General features: G+C 50.3%; 1 protein-coding gene across 1 annotated transcript in view; it reads right to left on the minus strand.

Moving 5' to 3' along the window:
* LOC134538475 (serine/threonine-protein phosphatase 6 regulatory ankyrin repeat subunit A-like) overlaps positions 1-19,756 on the minus strand; it is a 210,704-nt gene that overhangs the window by 38,505 nt on the left and 152,443 nt on the right. The window contains 6 exon segments of the mRNA XM_063379807.1: positions 1,188-1,394; positions 2,189-2,435; positions 10,603-10,709; positions 16,367-16,630; positions 17,194-17,451; positions 19,322-19,530. Coding sequence (XP_063235877.1) covers positions 1,188-1,394; positions 2,189-2,435; positions 10,603-10,709; positions 16,367-16,630; positions 17,194-17,451; positions 19,322-19,530 — 1,292 coding nt within the window.

The following is a 19,756-nucleotide window of genomic DNA, read 5'->3' on the forward strand; positions in this document are numbered from 1 at the left end:
TCGAAAACTAAGCCACTTTTCACAATATAACATTCTAACAAAAACTTCTCTGTGATTGAATGCATTTTGAAGCTTAACACTCATTGACATTGAAGTCACCAGAGACGATGAGGGGCGAAGTGGTGTGAATGGAGCACCAACAGGATGAATCCGTGGGGAGAATGGGAGAACCCCGAAACAACCTACCAACTATTTGGCAACATCCGACATGTTCCCTGTTTGCGAAAAATATGATTTGGCCCCCGTTAGGAACTGAACCTAAATCACCTTAGTTGAAGGCTAGTGATTGGACCACCCAAACTATGTGGTCTCTACACATGCAGTGTGCATTCTAAGAGAAGAAATTGGTTATAAAAGAAAAAAAATTTAAAGGGGAAAAAAAAGAGAGTAAAGGTAGTCTGGTGTTCCTGCGTTTTGCATATTTTTAACCATTAAACAATGAAAACAATAAAATAAAAATAAAAACATTATTACAAACTTATTCGTTTATTGCCATTTTATTTTTCTTGCAATGCACAGTGTAGTTTTTTATTTGAAAACAATATTGTGAAAAATGATTGAATTGTATAAAATAACATCCCAATACACGTCTGGTTCACAGAGTAGGCAAGACTACTAATGTGGAAGGGGGAGGAGAATAGGTCCTTCTGGATCTCCCCTCCCCCCAATAAAGAAAAACAACAAAATCATCACACCAGACCTTCGGCAAGAGCAAAGGTGAAGGAAACATTTTACAACTTTATGGCACTAAAATCCCTACTTAGTCCTGGGCTTCTTATACTTACATCATTTGTCAATCAAAGCACGGCACAGACGAACACAGTGGGCTAACAACGACAAGACAGTTTCAACAATAACAGTAAATTCATGTCTGAATCCCATCTACGTAATTCTTGTGCTGTCTCGTATTTAAGTCTGAACGTGTTCGCCTGCGCTGTTGTTGTCGTCGTGTTGTCCATAACACCTGTTTAGGTTCATCGTTGGGAATATCTGTTTGACATAGGCTTGATTTAGTCTTGTTCTCTGTGGGTTTATGTTTTCATTTTAATCATTAACTTGCGTTCTTGAAGTTTTCCATTACAAACAGTGCAAAGCTGTGATGGGGTATGTCCAAGAGACTGTATTAGATCAAACTTCCCCGCGGCATGCATCGCTGGAAGGAGGGGCCTGCGGGGAGGATGCCTCACCTTGTTCTCGTCGGAGCAGCTGCCCCCGGCCCGCACCAGCGCCTTCACCACCTCGGCGTGGCCGCCCTCGGCCGCCAGCTGCAGCGGCGTCGACTCCGTGATGCGGTTGCGCGCCGAGATGACGCCCTGCCGGTCGAACTTCATCAGCTCCTCGATCACGCGCACTGATCCTTGCATGGCGGCGATGTGCGCGCACGTGTTCCCGTCCTGCAACACCATCCACATAGCTGGGTTACCACTTGAACCTGGTTCGCTAACAATACTACAGACCTTTCAACAAAGAATTAACATTGAATTAAAACAGGGTTTCTTCATTTCCAGATTACTGGATCTTCATAGAATTTACACCCAATTCTGACTTACGAGTGAAGTTCTTTTTAACAGGGTAAGTAAACTTAGTACATATAAAATATACAACGATATACATAAATTTATGATGATATCTGTGTAAGTTGTAATCAGATGAAAATGTTTAACAGTGAAGCCAACATCCAAAAAGTTTGCAGATAGCTTGTTATGGTTCCTATGTTAGCTTGCAGCAGTTTTGATTCAATCACACTGCGAGCTTGATTCAACCCTTCTTTTGAGCCATGAATTATTGCCACAAGCTTACAGGCTTGCTCATGGAAAGCTTGTCATGTGTAAATAGTTACCTTGAATCAAGTTTGGTTCAAGCTAACAGACTTGTCATGGCAAGCTTGCTGCAAGCTTGTTGAGGGAGGTTTGCTGCAAGATTATCATGTGTAAATAGTTACCATGAATCAAGATCAGTTCAAGCTAACACACCTGTCATGGCAAGCTTGCTGCAAGCTTGACGAGGGAGGTTTGCTGCAAGCATGTAATGTGTAATAGCTTGAATCAAGCCTGATTCAAGTTAACACACTTGACGTGGTGGGCTTGCTGCAAGCTTGTCATGTGTAAACTAGTAGTGAGCGTGATGGAACTTGATGCTGCCTGGACTGGGCCTGGGCGAGCGTGGTTCACAGCGCGGCAGGCATCACCTTGGTGCAGGCCATGACGAGCGAGGGGTGCTGCTGCAGGAACAGCTGGGCCACCTCGGCGTAGTTGTTCATGGCGGCCGCGTGGATGGGCTTCTGGCCGTTGTCGTCGGTGGCGTCGATGTCGGCGCCCAGTTCCAGCAGCAGCTTGCACACCTCGAGCTGGCCGGCGCCTGCCGCCAGGTGCAGTGGCGTCTGCTTCTTTAGCGTCAGCACGTCAATCACGGCATTGTGGTCCTGGATCAGGAACCTGCGCACAATCGCCTCAAACACTCCAACTTGGTTTCAACCTTTTTAAAGACTTTCTTACTATGCGATCGCCTCGCAGTCACACCCTCATAAAGACGCCATCTTGGTTTCAACCTTTTCAAAAACTTTCTTACTATGCAATCGCCTCGCAGTCACACCCTCATAAAGACGCCATCTTGGTTTCAACCTTTTCAAAGACTTTATTACTATTCAATCACCACACAGTCACATCCACACAAAGACGCCATCTTGATTTTAACCTTTTCAAAGACTTTATTACTATGCAATCACCCTGCAGTCACACCCTCATAAAGACGCCATATTGGTTTCAACCTTTCTAAGACTTTCTTACTATGCAATCGCCTCGCAGTCACACCCTCACACACACTCCATCTTGGTTTCAACCTTTTCAAAGACTTTCTTACTGTGCAATCGCCTCGCAGTCACACTCTCACAAAGACGCCATCTTGGTTTCAACCTTTTCAAAGACTTTCTTACTATGCAATCGCCTCGCAGTCACACCCTCACAAAGACGCCATCTTGGTTTCAACCTTTTTAAAGACTTTCTTACTATGCAATCGCCTCGCAGTCACCCTCACAAAGACGCCATCTTGGTTTCAACCTTTTTAAAGACTTTCTTACTATGCAATCGCCTCGTAGTCACACCCTCACAAAGACGCCATCTTGGTTTCAACCTTTTTAAAGACTTTCTTACTATGCAATCGCCTCGCAGTCACACCCTCACAAAGACGCCATCTTGGTTTCAACCTTTTCAAAGACTTTCTTACTATGCAATCGCCTCGCAGTCACGCCCTCACAAAGACGCCATCTTGGTTTAAACCTTTTCAAAGACTTTCTTACTATGCAATCGCCTCGCAGTTACATCCACACAAACATGCCATCTTGGTTTCAAAGACTTCTCTAAGAACACTATGTTTTTAATGAAACGTATTGATTTTCGTTGCGGCCATGGGCTTAAATTAAATTACAGTGCCACTTAATCATATTACCTTGACGTCGTACCTCCGTGCCTCTGGGTTAAAGCCCGGATCACAGCCCTGTCCGCAGCGCGCCACGGCTTTGGGAATGACGTCACTTCCGCTCCGTGCGCGCGAGAGCAGTGCGCCGGCGTCCTGGTCTCCAGTCCCGTGCGAGCCACCTTCGAGGCTAGACGCGGCCGTGAGACGCTCCATAAACTCGCCGCTATTATCGCTTTTGGATTCTGTTCTATAGTGTGTATAATCTCTTTTTTATCGTTTTCTTTACCGTGTGCGTGAGTGTTGTTTTGTATCTGGCGTGTCCGCGGGCCAAAACACGTGGACTAACACAACTAGCCTGCACCGCACATTTCTCCAGCGCGCGACGTCCCTCGGCAGCTACACGGGCCGGACGGTCCACCCCTGCCTCCCCGCAGGAGGCTGCTCTACGCGAGAGAGCTGGCGCCGGGTAACACTAGAAAACGGCCGAGCGACGTCCGCCACGTCTCCACGCATTCTACGGAGGCGGGTACCCGACATTTGGCGCCCGTATGTGTGGCGAACTGCAAGTCCACAGGAGAGCGCGTGCAGTGCGGGAAAAGAGTGTACAGTGAGTGATCAGACAGCGTGAAAATCCACCTGGGACAATGGATGGATTCACTTATTCACCTAGACAGTACTTCTGATCTCATCAACGCGAGGACGCAACCATTCCTTTCCCACGTTTTCAACACCTATCAGTTTCACGGTTCAGCTGATAACGCATCGCCGTCTCCCATCCTGCAACCGGATTATATTTCCCGTCGATTCACCACCACCCCCCTCCAACAGGATAACGCACCGTGGTACCCCCTCCTTTTTCACCCTTTCGCCGTTCTGCCATCGGTGATCTTCGGGGCGCGCCGGCGGTGTTCGGGCGGGCGCGGTGATAGCCTGCGCGGGCAGGCTGCGCAGACGGAGCGGCCACGTGGGCCCCGTGTTTGTAAACAATGCTGCAGCGCGGGTTGACAGTTACGTGCGCGACGTGTCAGCTACCGAAAGGAATGGACCTTGTGACAGGAGAGTGGCAGTGTCGGAACACGTGTACGTGCGTGCCACTGAGGCGCAGTGAGGTGAAGACAGAAACTGCTGAGGGTGTGTTGTTATGGGACAGGGATACATCATCAGAGCAGATGCATAGGGTAGCCCCAAACACAGCGAGTGCCGTGTACCGGGAAAAAGGGGGATGTGACGAGTGTAGAGGCTGCTCGGACAACCGCGTCGGGTCGATGTTACCGAACCAGAATCCACCGTCGCCGAACCTAATTGACTGAGACACACCTACGAACTCGGCAGCGCCGCCAGTCGCGTACGCTGTGCGGGTTGCCACAGGGGCTGGGCGCATAGTGCTGCCAGAGTTTAGCGGGCTCGTGCACGAAGACCCACGGGAGTTTGTGCGGTGGTGTGAGAGGCGCATGTTACAGTGCAGTGTGCCGGTAGAGGAGTGGACCCAGCGCACAAGCGAACAGTTGCGTGGTCGAGCTCGTGAGTGGTGGACTCTGTGGGGGCGATACGATATGCAGTGGCGGGAGTTCTCCACGTGTCTCATGCAGCGATTTGATGACCGCCAGGCAGTCTTGAGCTGCAAGGCCCGTTTCTACGGCAAGGCGCAGAGGGACACGGAATCGGTGGAGAGATTCCTGGCGGGCAAGTTGCAGCTATATCGTCGCATAGCCCCAGGGGAAGCGCCGGAGCAAGCGTTGCCGGACGTGACCGCGTTAGTGCGGGAAGAATTACAACCCTTCCTCAGGCCGTATTGCAACGGGTCTGTTGAAGAATATGTGCGACAGGCCGTAGCCACGGAGGGCAACCTGCAGTGCCTTCTGGGGCGACGGATAACTATGACCACTCCCGGACGAGAGCCCAGACACGAGTACAGAGCGCCCGCTCTCCCAGAGGGAGACATGCAGCTCGAACGTCCACGGCAGATGGTAGCACGGGCAATCGAAGGCCCACCGAGTGGCAGACGACAGACCACCGCACCAGAGTGGCGGAACGCGGGGAATCGGCGGGACGGAGGCCGACCACCCCAGTGTCGCCTTAGATGCCCGCAGGACACGTTCCATTGGCACCAGGACTGCCCAAGACAACAACAAAAACAACAACAACTGGCGGGAAACGGGCAGCAGGGGGTGTAGGACCAACAGTTCTGCCCCCCACACCACCTAACCTCCTTCCCGAAGCCACGGCCGAGACACGCATAACACTGGGACAGCTCACTACCCCAGACGACCGGCTGATGCGGGTACCCGTAACTCTGAACGGGAGACCGACGGCTGCTCTCGTAGATACAGGTGCGAGCCACGTGTTCGTGGCCCAACACTTGGTGCCGCTAGCGGACGTCACACCGAGACGCTGTGCACTGCGTCTGGCCACGAGCACCGGAGTCGGGACAGCCATCGGGGACGCCATCATAACGGTGAGTGTGAGGGAGCTGGTTACCCAGACGGCAGCAGTTGTAGTAGAGGGACTCAGGGAGGACCTAGTGCTGGGACAGCCTTGGTTGGTAGAGCATGACACAGTGATAGCGCCGGCCTCTGGGCTAGTGAATGTTGGCAAACATGAGCGCCTGGCAGTGTATGCACTAGGTAGAGCACCACCTCCCCCGAGAGAGCCCACGAAGTTAGAAGATGTGGACAATGATGTACCCCCAGAGTATCAGGATGCATTCAGGCGGCTCATAAGGGAAAGGCAGAGCATCTTCGCCACTGCCGACCCACTCAGGCGCAAAACGGTGACAGAACACCGAATCCCCACTATGCACGACCAACCAGTGTATGAGGCCCCCAGTGGATATGGTTTCCGCGAGCAACAGGTGATACGTGAGCAAGTGCACGAAATGTTGCGAGATGATGTCATTGAACCCTCCAACAGCGCATACAACTCACGCATCGTCCTTGCTGCCAAGAAGGATGGGACCATGCGCTTCTGTGTGGACTTCCGTCCCCTGAATAGTGTCACCATTAGTTCTCCACCACCGCAGATCAGTGTGGACGAGGCCTTGGCAGGCCTGGGCAATGCACGAGTGTTCACGACCCTTGACTTACGTTCGGGGTATTGGCAGGTGCCAATACACCCAGGTGACAGAGAAAAGACTGCGTTCACGGTGCCCGATGGTAGACGATTTCAGTTCTGTGCCATGCCCTTCGGGCTCAAGTGCGCGCCGGCCACATTTCAAGCTATGATGGCCCGCGTACTGGAAGGGTACATTGGCCAGTTCGTGACAGCCTACCTCGACGACGTGATTGTGTACTCCAAGACCTGGGAGGACCATGTGCAGCACCTATCCCTGGTCCTGGAGCGGCTCCAGATGCACCACTTGACCTGTGCCACACAGAAGTGTCACATTGGACGGAGAGAGGTGGAGTTTTTGGGGCATGTGGTGGATGCTGAGGGAAATCGTCCGCACCCGATGCACCTGGCGAAAATTGCAGAAGCTGAACCCCCTAGAACCCGCAAGCAGTTGCAGAAGCTCTTGGGCCTCGCCAACTGGCTGCGGAACTATATCCCGCAGTTCTCCACGCTCACTGCCCCTCTGACAGATCTTTTGTCACCACGACAGCGCTACCACTGGACACCGGCTGCACAGCAGGCGCTGGACAGCTTGAAGGCGGCTTTTCTCCGATGCCACACTCTGTCACGGATAAACCCCGAGAGGACGCTGTACGTGCAGACGGATGCGAGCGCCGAGGGGGTGGGCGCGGTGCTATATCAACGAGACGAAAATGGGGACAGGTGCATAATCGACTACGCCAGTGCCAAGTTCGGCCGCGCGGAACGGAATTACCACAGCAATGAACAGGAGTGCCTGGCTGTGGTATGGGCACTGAAGAAATACCGTCCCCACCTCGAGGGTAGGCAATTTGTATTGCGCACGGACAACCAATGCCTCACATGGTTGCGGACCCTCCAGGGGCGGAAAAGCAAACTCGTGAGGTGGGCGCTGTTTCTACAGTCGTTCGACTTCGTTATGGAGCACGTTACAGGAGTAGAAAACGAGCTGCCGGATGCCCTGTCACGGGACCCTGAGGAGGGATCGTGCCTGAAGGACGAGGTATCTTGGGACGAGATACTGCCACCTGGCCGTGAGACGGATCACCACCACCCAAGGGACCCAACCTGCCGCCTGCTTGCTCTAGGTGTAGACGACGACCCGCCTCCTGCGGACATGGTCGAGCTGAAACGTCGGGTGCACGATGCCCAACGCACCTCTCAGGATGCTGAGCGCAGACGCGCGAAGCAAATAGCGGAACCATGTGAGACCTGGACTACGAGGGACGGTGTGCTCTACATACGAGGACTGGGACCCGATCAGGAGTGGCGCACCTATGTCCCACCGGAGGCACGTGAAGCGGTGTTGCGCTTTATGCATGATCACGACCTGGCCGGACACCCTGGGGCAGACCAAACACGGCGGGCGGTCGGTCAGCACTACCACTGGCCCGGCATGGCCCGGGACGTGCGGGAGTACGTGAGGACTTGTGAGATGTGTCAAGAGCGGAAAGCGCGGCGGAGCGACGGGATGGAGCAACAACAGCCTCGCATTCCCACTACCCCTTTCCAGTCCGTCGCGCTGGATGTCATGGGGCCATATCCCCGCACAGCCTGGGGCAAGAGATTCCTGGTGGTAGTGACCGATCTCTTTACCCGTTGGGTAGAAGCTTACCCCACCAGCAATGTACGGGCCAACACCATTGGGACAATATTGCAAACGGAATTCTTCCCACGTTGGGGCTACCCGAGAGACCTGCTGACGGACAATGCCAGCCAATTCGTCGGGAGGCAGTGGCGGGAGATGTGCAACTCGTGGCACGTCGAACACCGGACCACACCTGCCTACCACCCCCGAGCCAACCCGACGGAAAGGCGAAACCAAGAGTTGAAAGTCCAGATGCGCATAAGGCTGGGTAGCGACCATACTAAGTGGGACAACCATCTTGCAGAGGCTCTGTTTTGTATCCGTCGCAGAACCAATGCAGCCACAGGAATGACCCCGGCAGAAATGGTCCAAGGCCACAATTTGCCCTTGCCAGGAGAATGGACAGCCCACGGGGTAGCCGATGAAGAGGAAGATCCAGAGGAGCGCCGTCAACGGCGAGAGGCAGAAATGACAACAGCGCTCGAACACCAGAGGGCCTATACTCACCAGATAACACCGCAGACGACCCGAATGCCACCGGAACTCCAACCTGGAGAACTGGTATACGTGCGCACGCAGCCTCTGTCCAGCGCGCCGAAGAACTACAGTGCCGGGTTGAGCCCCAGATGGTCGGGACCACACCCGATCCTTAAACGGCTAAGTAGGAGCACCTACCTAGTCCGCCTTGATGGACGGCGGGCGCGAAAAGTGCACCGAGACACCATACGGAGAACATCAGTCCCAGGAGAAAATTTGGTCTCTGAAGATGTCACCCTGGTAGAAGTGGACGAAACGCCTACTTCCGACGACTCGATCACACCCCGAGGCATGCGGGGCCTGTTCCATGCCACCCCCAGCCCCGAAACAGCGACCCTGGAAACAGCAGGAAGCTCGGCCACAAGTCCGAGGCGACGCCGTCGGAGACGCACGACGCGGACACAGATCGATGACGTCACCGGGATGCCCGAGGCGGGCGCCGATGCGGCGGGCGAACAACCTCTGGTGACCGAGCCGGACGAGGAGGAGGCAGATGAGCCACTCTCCCCCACCCGAGGTGGATGGGGACATGGTGCCTCCCTCGCCGATGCAGAGTTCAGAGTCACAGTCGAGGAGCCGGCTGAGACGACCCCGAGACGCAACCGGCGACGTCGGCGAGCCCCACGTTACTTGGCAGACTATGTCACAGGCTCGGAGCTGGACGCGTTTGTGTACGACAACCCGGCGAGTACGGGGCGAGAAAGGCGGCCCTAACTCCAACGACCGCCGTGGGAGAGGGCGTCCCGATCCTGCTGCCTCGGGTGGAAGCACGCACGGCATTGACCCGGGCTTATCCAGGGGGGGGCATCTGACGTCGTACCTCCGTGCCTCTGGGTTAAAGCCCGGATCACAGCCCTGTCCGCAGCGCGCCGCGGCTTTGGGAATGACGTCACTTCCGCTCCGTGCGCGCGAGAGCAGTGCGCCGGCGTCCTGGTCTCCAGTCCCGTGCGAGACACCTTCGAGGCTAGACGCGGCCGCGAGACGCTCCATAAACTCGCCGCTATTATCGCTTTTGGATTCTGTTCTATAGTGTGTATAATCTCTTTTTTATCGTTTTCTTTACCGTGTGCGTGAGTGTTGTTTTGTATCTGGCGTGTCCGCGGGCCAAAACACGTGGACTAACACAACTAGCCTGCACCGCACATTTCTCCAGCGCGCGACGTCCCTCGGCAGCTACACGGGCCGGACGGTCCACCCCTGCCTCCCCGCAGGAGGCTGCTCTACGCGAGAGAGCTGGCGCCGGGCAACACTAGAAAACGGCCGAGCGACGTCCGCCACGTCTCCACGCATTCTACGGAGGCGGGTACGCGACAACCTATTTACAATACAAACAATTTTCCACAGACGGATTAAATGAAAAATTAACAAACATTTGTTAACTTGATTCACATTCTTAAACTAATTAATTTCTTTATAATTAATTACATCATTTCTGGATTTTTCGCCACTTGTTAGTCACACAGTAGGTAGTAATTATTATGAGGGAATTTTAATGTGTTTATTCTATAAGTTTTCACGTAAAATTATTTACAGTTTTTTGTAGAGCTTGTGGGAAGAGACGTTTTACCTCCAAGGAAATCTACAAACGAATATTAAAATGAAATTTTAAGTGAAACTTCTTTAAAGTGTAAGTCGAGGTAATGGAGTCATCAGAGTATAATCAAAGAGTAATGCTAAAAGTGCAAATATCAGGAGTGGAGTGCTCAATGGCGGAGAAAGGGTGTGGACTCAGGAGTGGGGTGATCGATGACATGTATTCATTAGAGAAAACTTGCATACTTGCACTCTTTCTTGCATACTTGCAAGTTTGTATACTTGTACATTTGCGTACTTGGTCACCCGCATTCTTACTCACTCGCATACTCGCACACATTGTTATACACTCTTATACCTATATCTGTGAAGTTTCATTCTAATGCGCATGGCAGCTACGCACCCATGTTTGTTCAAAGAATGAACGTGCCGGTGTTCTTTACCTGACGAGATAAGCGTATCCGTTCATGGCGGCGAGATGCAGAGCTGTCCGGCCAACTCTCGACTTGCTGTTGATGAAGGCTTTGTTGGTCAGCAGGGCGTCGCACACCTGCAGACAGAGGCAGTTAGTGTTGCTGACGTCACACACACAGTAATGACTCCTGCTCCAGCATTCTTTAGACATAACAGAACACTTGAATAAAAAATGACAAATGTTTTATATTTTTTTATATGACAGTATCAAAACTGGAATGGCTATTGGAAAAGCAGTACAACAGAGATTTAAACTGGATGTTTTAGAATTTGTGTTACATACACTAAGGCATGGGTGAGAATCTGGTGAATTTAGAAGGAGGGATATAGATTATCATTTCCATTTCTCAGTTACAATCAGGGGCGTTTGGATTTGGCACCCCCAACCCCCTCGCCCCAGGTTCTACACTATGTGATAGGGGATGAGAGAACGTAGCTACAAATCACCGTAAAATGTATGCTTGGAACTCAACACCAATATTTCTAAGATGACTGTTTTTTTTTTTTTTTTTTTTCAAATCTTGTTAATGATTAATGGTCCTCCACTTCTTGCTAATCGTTGACTTGTTTATTTCAAATTCCTTAACGGATTTTTGGATTTGTATTACTGAAAGTGAGCCTGTTAATTGATTGGCGAGCAGACATCCTGCATATATTTGTTTGACAGCACTTGTCTACAGTATTATAAAATTTTACTGGCCCTCTACATTCCCATCAGTTAGCCTCTCTACTCCAGCTTGTGTCATGAACAATACCTATCGACTGTAACTAGGGGCCGGAAAAATTCACGGATTCAATGACCTCTAGGATAGCCTCCATTATCCTCTGCACATGTCAAGTAAACACACGTGTTCATTGGGTACTAAATTGTGAGGCATCTCCACTGGGTAGCTTGTGATTTGATGCTTCTTTGGTCGATGGTCTCTCATTGGCCCAGAGAGCTCCAGTTAAACTGCGAGCCAATAGCAGAACCAGCAGAATTGTACACATGTTTGAATTTCAGCCTATCACGAAATGAATCCGCGAATTTTTCAGGTCTCTAACTATAACTTAATTTTTATAAATAATGTAATGTCAGAGTGTATCCTACAAAAAAAAAATTTTTTTTTTTAATGGTTAATACTGTTACGATCGCGCTTGGCTGCAGTGCTTGGCGTCGCCGCGCTCGTTCGGCCTGTCAGCGCCCCCTTCCACCTGCATCCTCTCCCTGGTATCTCGTGTCATACTATCTCGCGACATCCTGACCGTCGCAGCGCGCACCTGCCTCAGATCGAGTTACTTAAAAGAGGCCGCACTGCGGAATAAAAGGACTCAGACATGTTTATCGGCGTGTTTTGTGGAAACCCGATGCTTGTTGCGTTTATCGGCATTCTTTGAGCAGCCGCCACGTCCTTCGAGGACTCACGACGCGTTTCTAGGCATTTCGACGGCGAAGGTCGCGCGATATCTCGGAGACATGCCCAATTGTTCTGGACGGGAACCCAAGGGCTATATAAGGAGGTTGGGCCGACCTTCGAGAGAGTTCAGTTCAGTGGGGAGTTCTCCCACGGCGGAGTTTCCGGGCGATAGTGCCGCGGGTGCGGCAGAGTGGCGAAGTCCCTGGACGAAGGTTCCAGGGCAGGGAGTGAGTGAGTTCAGTGGAGTCGGGAGTTTCCGGGCGATAGAGTCGCGGGCGCGGCGGAGTCCCGGGCGAAGTTGCGAGTGAGTCGTGTGGGATCTCGGCGAAGGGTGTGACGGCGGCGGCGGAGTGCGGCGACGGAGTCCCGCGGCAGAGACCCACGAGGGGTGCTGCGGCGAGAGTTGCGCCGGAAGTGCGGCCCAGCGAGGTGTGTGAAACGAGTGACTGGGGAATTGACTTTTATTTACCTGTAATTAATAATCTGCCAATTTAGAAGATTATTTGTAAGTGACAAGTAGTGGTAATAAATAAAACTGTGTGTGTGATAAAAATCTTTAATTGGGCTATCCTTTACGAACCCGCGGTAAATCGTAACAATACCAACCACTCAATATAAGCTAGAGGAAAATATTGGAGGAAAAATTCAAAGATGTCCCTAGAGGACTCTATAGAAAAAAAGTTCTGACGTCGTCCGACCAAAGGCCACCCTAAAGCCCGACCTGCAACCGCCAGTATACGTTCCCGCTAACGGAACGCGCCCCTAGCCATGGCCCACCCGAGTCAGGCGAGCCACCAGCAACCAAGGTAGAACCTGGCCCCCCCCAAAATAAACAGACCGTCATTAAAACCAACCACGTTAAAAAACAAACATAGATTATTAAACAGTGTTACGTATTTATTTGAAGTTGGTCAACGAAAGTGCGACGTAGGAGTGCCCGGGCACTCACTTGTGTAACTACAGCAATACGCGTGTGAGTGTTCCCCTGGCGGCCTTCTGCCTGAATCAGTCCATCAGACCTTATGACATAATTATTCAAACCTTGTGTTGCGTCATTAACCCCACCAGAGCAATCCGACAAGAGACGAACAGTCACTGGTTTGACGTAAAAATTCAAACATAATAATTCTTAAATATAATAACTTTCATTTGTAGAAGGGACGAATGACCTTGATTCAGCCTTTATAATTAATGTGAGAATTTAACATCATTAAATTCTCTTATTAACATATCATATCAGAAACTAACGTAATGAGGTCATCCCTGGCGCGAGAGCCACCGAGCCTCGGCCGGACTCCATGACATGACGCCAGTACAGCGCGACTCGTGGACCGGGGCGGACGCACGTCCCACGGAGAGACATCATCCTTTGTCCACACCGAGTTCACTTCTGGTAAATATAGTCATTCTTAAAACCCCTTTTTAATAATCTCTCCGTGTGTACCCGGTCCAGTTTTTTCGGTCCAGGACCTAATCCGGCCGCATAAATCTAAACCCCCCACCCCCCTGCACCACACTTGGTCCGCGGGGTAGGTTCAGTATCCGGTACGGGCCGTCTCCCGAGGACAGAACTTTGGTTAAACTCAGTCGCTCCGGCACTGACACTCCCCGTAAGGGAACTTTTGAGCGAATTTAGCTGCGGTCCGCGCTCCACTGCCGTGGACGCGAGCACCGCCTCGATACGCAGACTTACGGGATTGGCCGCCTCCAATCACCCTCACCCCTCGTTGAGCAGCCAGGCTCAGAAACGCCTAGGGACACGATAATACGGAACAATTAGTGACCTTGTAACATTTCTTTGTAAACTTGTGCAACGCAACCTCGTGTAACATTTCTTTTGTAAACTTGTGCGACGCATCTCTCCACGTAACATTCGTAAACTTGTGTAACGCAACCTCGTGTAACATTCCTTTTGTAAACTTGTGCCACGTTAATTAAGCAACTTTCAGACTTAGTTGCGTGTAATTGTGTAGTTTTTGTATCTTGTGACGTCACCTGTTGTACGACGTGGCGTGTAACCAACGAAGTTACACCAGAGCCACCGTCGCCTGAATAAATGACGCCCGTCATTTATTACCTCATTTCAGCGTCTGCTTCTTTAAACCTGCTATCCCCAATCACCGCCGAGTAGGGAATTCCTTAAACCCACGCAACATCGCCGACGGTCCTAGTGGGCCACGCAGGGCAATCGACCCCACGACCCAACTACCGACTAGCACCAGAGCTAGTCTGGCGCCCACCCGGACTCATTACATTTGCAACAGCCACTCCCGCTAGGAACCGCACCGGGACTCGAACCCGAGACCCCGGACGACGGCAGTTCTATTTCTCTCTAGAGGACAATTTTAAAAAGTCATCTATAGGGAAATGGTATCACTACTGAAGAAAATCCAAAGCTCTGCCTGAAAGAAAAATTAAAATATCCTCCTAGAGCAAATATCTAAAGCATTCTCTTGAATAAAGTTATAAACATCTGTCTGGAACAAAAATTTGGAAATTCACTGGAGGACGAGGATATCACCAGAGGGGGAAATCCAAAATTCTGCCTGAAGGAAAATTAAAATGATCATCATAGAGGAAAAATCCAAAGGTCTCTCTTGAAGAAAATTCGAAGATATGTGTAGAATATTATTTAAATATTTCTCTAGAAGAAAAACGTATATCCCAAGAAGGGAAATTTCAAAGATCTGCATCAAATTTTATTTAAATGACCCTCCTAGAGGAATAATTCATATGCATCTTTAGAAGGAAAGTCTAAAGATCTCTCTGGAGCAGCGGTTCCCAAACGGTGGGTCGCGACCCACAAGTGGGTTATGGAAGGGATACAGGTGTGTCGCGACTCAATCCTTAAACTATCAGAAACCATAGAATAATCCACCAAAAAAGATAAGAAAAATCGAAACAATTCGAATTGTACCTACGCAAACAAATATCTATTGTTAAATAAATAACTGTTTTGCTACAACGTGCTTATATTTTGTCAACCCTTTTGAAATCAGAACACAAATTGTTTACCAATAATCAACCAGTATCTTAATATATATGCTATATATATGCAATATTTGATGGTAAATGACATATACATTAGAGGTGGGTTGTTACAGCAATTTTCGGTATCTGTTCCAACCTGATACTGATACAGTAATGTAGCTAGGTACAAGTATCTGATACTTTTGTATCAGAGCAGTAGCGGTCCCAGGAAGCGACAAGGTATCAGCATTCTCGTTACAGGGAACACATCCTCCGTGCCGTCATCACCAGCGTATAAAGGTATCGGTGTCTCTGATACATTATTTATCACGCCCGGTAATTCTCTACCTCTGTTACTCTCATGCCCGCCTGATACAGCCAGTATCAATCAGTTCAACATTCACTGCAGTTCGTCCTGGCCGTGTATTAGTTACCACCATGTACATTGTTGCGGGCTGTCATGCTTTGTAGTTAGTATCTTTATAGTGAAATAAGGAATGGATAAGTGCAGGAAAAAGACTTCATTTGTGTGGAATTTTTTTACGGAAAATAATGAGTTTGCTAATTGTAATTTGTGTAAACAAAAACTGAGTTATAAATCATCATCGACTAATCTGAAGAAACATTTGAAATGTAAACATTGATATAGTATGCCCACTAATGTACGTATCTGTTTTTTTTATTTTTAATTTTTGATAAAATCGTAATCTTTTAATGTATGAAAACACTAGTTACTAATTGTTTTCGGGAAAAAAAGTCCATATGTTGATTACATCTGTTATTAGTGTCAACTGAGAATTTATTTGCATTTTCATTGCTGTTAGGTGCACAAATATAAATATTATATCTTGTATTAATGTACTTTTTAATATTAAAATTTCATTAGTTTTATTATTGAACGAGACTGTGCACGCACTGCGCACTGAGCGTACTTTGATGTGGGACAATAACCAAACGACTCGTAACAATTTCGCTTTGCGCCTCTCCTTCAACGCCTTCCCCTGCGCTTCCTCCCCTACATTATTTCCCTTCTTTATCCCTTATTCGTCGTTCCTGCTCCCTCCCCTTTCACAAGCTCCGCCCAAGTGACCGTCATCTGCGATCGGGTTCTGCGCTCATTGGCCGTGGTGTTGTTCCAGGCGAATTCTGAACTGATACTAAAGTACTTGATACTTTTCAAGTGTACTCGTTTTCCGTTCCTGATACAGGCGCGTATCAGTGACAAAGTATCGGGTTGATACTTTTCGATCCACCTCTAATATACATAAGGAAGGGATACGATACACATGCTCCACCATGGACCGATAGACTGTGGAGAGGTGGGTCGCCAGCTGTAAAGGCTAGAGGATGATGTGGCGGGAGGCACCTGGAGGTAGCCGCGGTCGGCGGCGAGGTGCAGCGCCGAGCGACCCTCGTTGTCGAACACGTCGACCCGCGCGTGGTTGCCCAGCAGCGTGGTGACCATCTCCATGTGGCCGTGGTGGCAGGCGATCAGCAGCGGCGTCCAGCCCACCGCCGTCTGCCGGTTCAGCGCCTTCTGCACCTCTGTCTGCGACATGTGGCTCAGCATCTCGGTGAGGATGTCGTTGTTGCCCGCCTCCGCACACCGGTGGAACGCCGTCTCCATGGTCTGCGACACATCCCACATCCCATGCATTAGTGGCTGTGTGTTGTACGTAATAGTAAATATTTTCTACACAAAATATAAAACACTTTTTTTTATTTTAACACTTATATATATATTCACTTTTTACACTAATGTTTTATATATGCGAACGATAGATTTTGACGAGAGCTGACGATTGAAACTCAAACGAACGCCGTAGCTTCTCCGAGTAAAAAGTTATACTAAATGGAAATTTCGAAATGCAACCAAATTATTTCAAAATGGCGGCGCTAACCCCACCACCGCGCGCGATGCATCACAGTCCTCACCTAGCGTGACGAATTCTTTGATCCTTTAACTAACCAGTGGTGTAATTAAATTTTGGATGGATATGATAGATATGTAGCTGCAACACCAAACTGTATCCCCCGATTTTGTTATCATTCGTTTTTTGAATTGCCTCCCGCTATGGAAGCAATTTTAAAGCTGTATTCACGTCGAAAGATAAAAACCGTAGTAAAAAAAAGAACTAATGATGAAGAGATGATAAACATAGAGTAGTATAAGAAGGAAGAGAAGACACTGACGGTGCGGGTGATGAGCGACACGTCGGCGCCGTTCTCCAGCAGCAGCTGCACCGTCTCCTTGTCTGTCATGGGGCGCTCCACCTCGGGCTTGGAGGCGGAGGCGGCGTAGTGCAGCGCGCTGGCACCATCCTCCGTCAGCGAGTTCACGTACTGCGGCACCACGTCGGCGCCGTGCTTGGTGCGCACGAACTCGATCAGCTGGCGCACCACGTCGGCGCGGCAGCCGCGGCACGCCAGGTGCAGCGGCGTCTCCCCGTTCTGCCGGCACACCCACCCCGCTGTTGGCAGGTCTGTTTCCCCACCCTCCATTCCAGCTAGCACTCTCTTTACTACTGTCATCAGGCCAGGGTCACTGAAGATAGTGCCCTTGTATCCCGAGGCAGCGCGGCACACCAGGTGCAAAGGCGTCTCCCCGTTCTGCCGGCACACCGACCCCGCTGTTGGCAGGCCTGTTCCCCCACCCTCTGTTCCAGCTGGCACTCTCTTTACTACTGTCTACAGGCCAGGGTCACTGAAGATAGTGCCCTTGTATCCCGAGGCAGCCACGGCACGCCAGGTGCAGCGGCGTCTCCCCGTTCTGCCGGCACACCGACCCCGCTGTTGGCAGGCCTGTTCCCCCACCCTCCATCACAGCTAGCACTCTCTTTACTACTGTCTACAGGCCTGGGTCACTGAAGATAGTGCCCTTGTATCCCGAGGCAGCCACGGCACGCCAGGTGCAGCGGCGTCTCCCCGTTCTGCCGGCACACCGACCCCGCTGTTGGCAGGCCTGTTCCCCCACCCTCCATCACAGCTAGCACTCTCTTTACTACTGTCTACAGGCCAGGGTCACTGAAGATAGTGCCCTTGTATCCCGAGGCAGCCGCGGCACGCCAGGTGCAGCGGCGTCTCCCTGTTCTGCTGGCACACCGACCCCGCTGTTGGCAGGCCTGTTCCCCCACTCTCCGTTCCAGCTAGCACTCTCTTTACTACTGTCAACAGGCCAGGGTCACTGAAGATATCCCCTTGTATCCAGATGCAGCCATACCACAGGTGGTACAATGGTGTTCAGCAACCGTACAAACAACATTCTAAACAGTCGGCACGCAGGTTTACCCTCCCTAACTATGTTCATAATTTACTGTTTAATGGTCATGCCAAAAGTAGATAATATTCCCTTTAAATTTTCTATAATCATATAGGAATTTATGTAAATATTTATGCTATACTTAACTTTAAGTGATTACATTCAATGTGTCTGCTGCCATATATACAATATAGAAACACTAGGTACCAAGTTAAATACAAAAATGTAACAATTTTTAATAAATATATACACAAGACCTCTACATTATTTTGAAGGGGGAATTGAGGGTGAGAAACGTGTCCTTTACTTTCCAGAATTCATAAAATTATAATGCAAAATATTGGAATATTTTCCCCAAAAATATTTTACAACAGAAAAATTACACATAAAATAGGTGAAATGCAGGCTTCTTGAGAACTGTAAAGAAGAACAATTTGAGAATGAGATTTGCACGATGGCTGACCTTTGACCTGAAAGATCAAGATGCCACTTTGATATAGTAATTTTGAAATATCCATAATGGTGGGATGAATGACTTTGAAGAATCAGGATTTTAAGAAAGTATGAGGGGTAAGGTGAACAAGATGACCGATCTTGGACTTTAAGAGTGTGTCTCTGCCATCGTTGTGAGAACTGATACAGCCAAGATGGTGGGGATGACTGTTTCTGGAGTAGTGGAAAGGAAGGATGTGTGGAGGCAAAGATAACAAGATGGCCGACCTTGCACATGAAGAGTGGAACTCTGCTGACATCATGAGAACTGGTAAACGCAAGATGGCGGGGACGAATGCCTCTGGAGGAGCGGGAAGGGAGAAGGAGAACAAGATGGCCGACCTTGCACATGAAGAGTGGAACTCTGCTGTCATCATGAGAACTGGTAAATGCAAGATGGCGGGGACGAATGCCCCTGGAGGAGCGGGAAGGGAGAAGGAGAACAAGATGGCCGACCTTGCACATGAAGAGTGGAACTCTGCTGTCATCATGAGAACTGGTAAACGCAAGATGGCGGGGACGAATGCCTCTGGAGGAGCGGGAAGGGAGAAGGTGATCAAGATGGCCGACCTTGGACTTGAAGAGCGGGTCCCCGCCGTCGTCGAGCAGCAGCACGAGCGTGGCGACGTTGCCGTTCTTGGCGGCGACGTGCACGGGCGTCTGGCCGTCGCCGGTGGTCAGGTTGGGCCCGGCGCCCGACTTGAGCAGCATGAGCGCGCACTTGTCGCCGTCCTTGACGCGCGCCGCGATGTGGAGCGGCGTCTCCCGCAGCTTGCCGCCTGCGGGTCAGGGACTGCTCATCGACCAGAGCGAGATACTCCTGCTTGGAGGATACACAACCCTGCAGAGGACGCGCCTTCGCAGCACCGTGACGTCTAGATGTTCCGCGGGAAGCAGGCGACGTGTTGGGTGCACACGGTCTGTGCTAGCCGCACGTGGTATTAACATCAGTGTGTTGCAACAAAATAAGTGTTCGCAGTAATATTAGGTTCGTATTCTTAACCA

Source organism: Bacillus rossius, chromosome 13 (genome assembly GCF_032445375.1).
Source record: "Bacillus rossius redtenbacheri isolate Brsri chromosome 13, Brsri_v3, whole genome shotgun sequence".
Classification (NCBI taxonomy): domain Eukaryota; kingdom Metazoa; phylum Arthropoda; class Insecta; order Phasmatodea; family Bacillidae; genus Bacillus; species Bacillus rossius.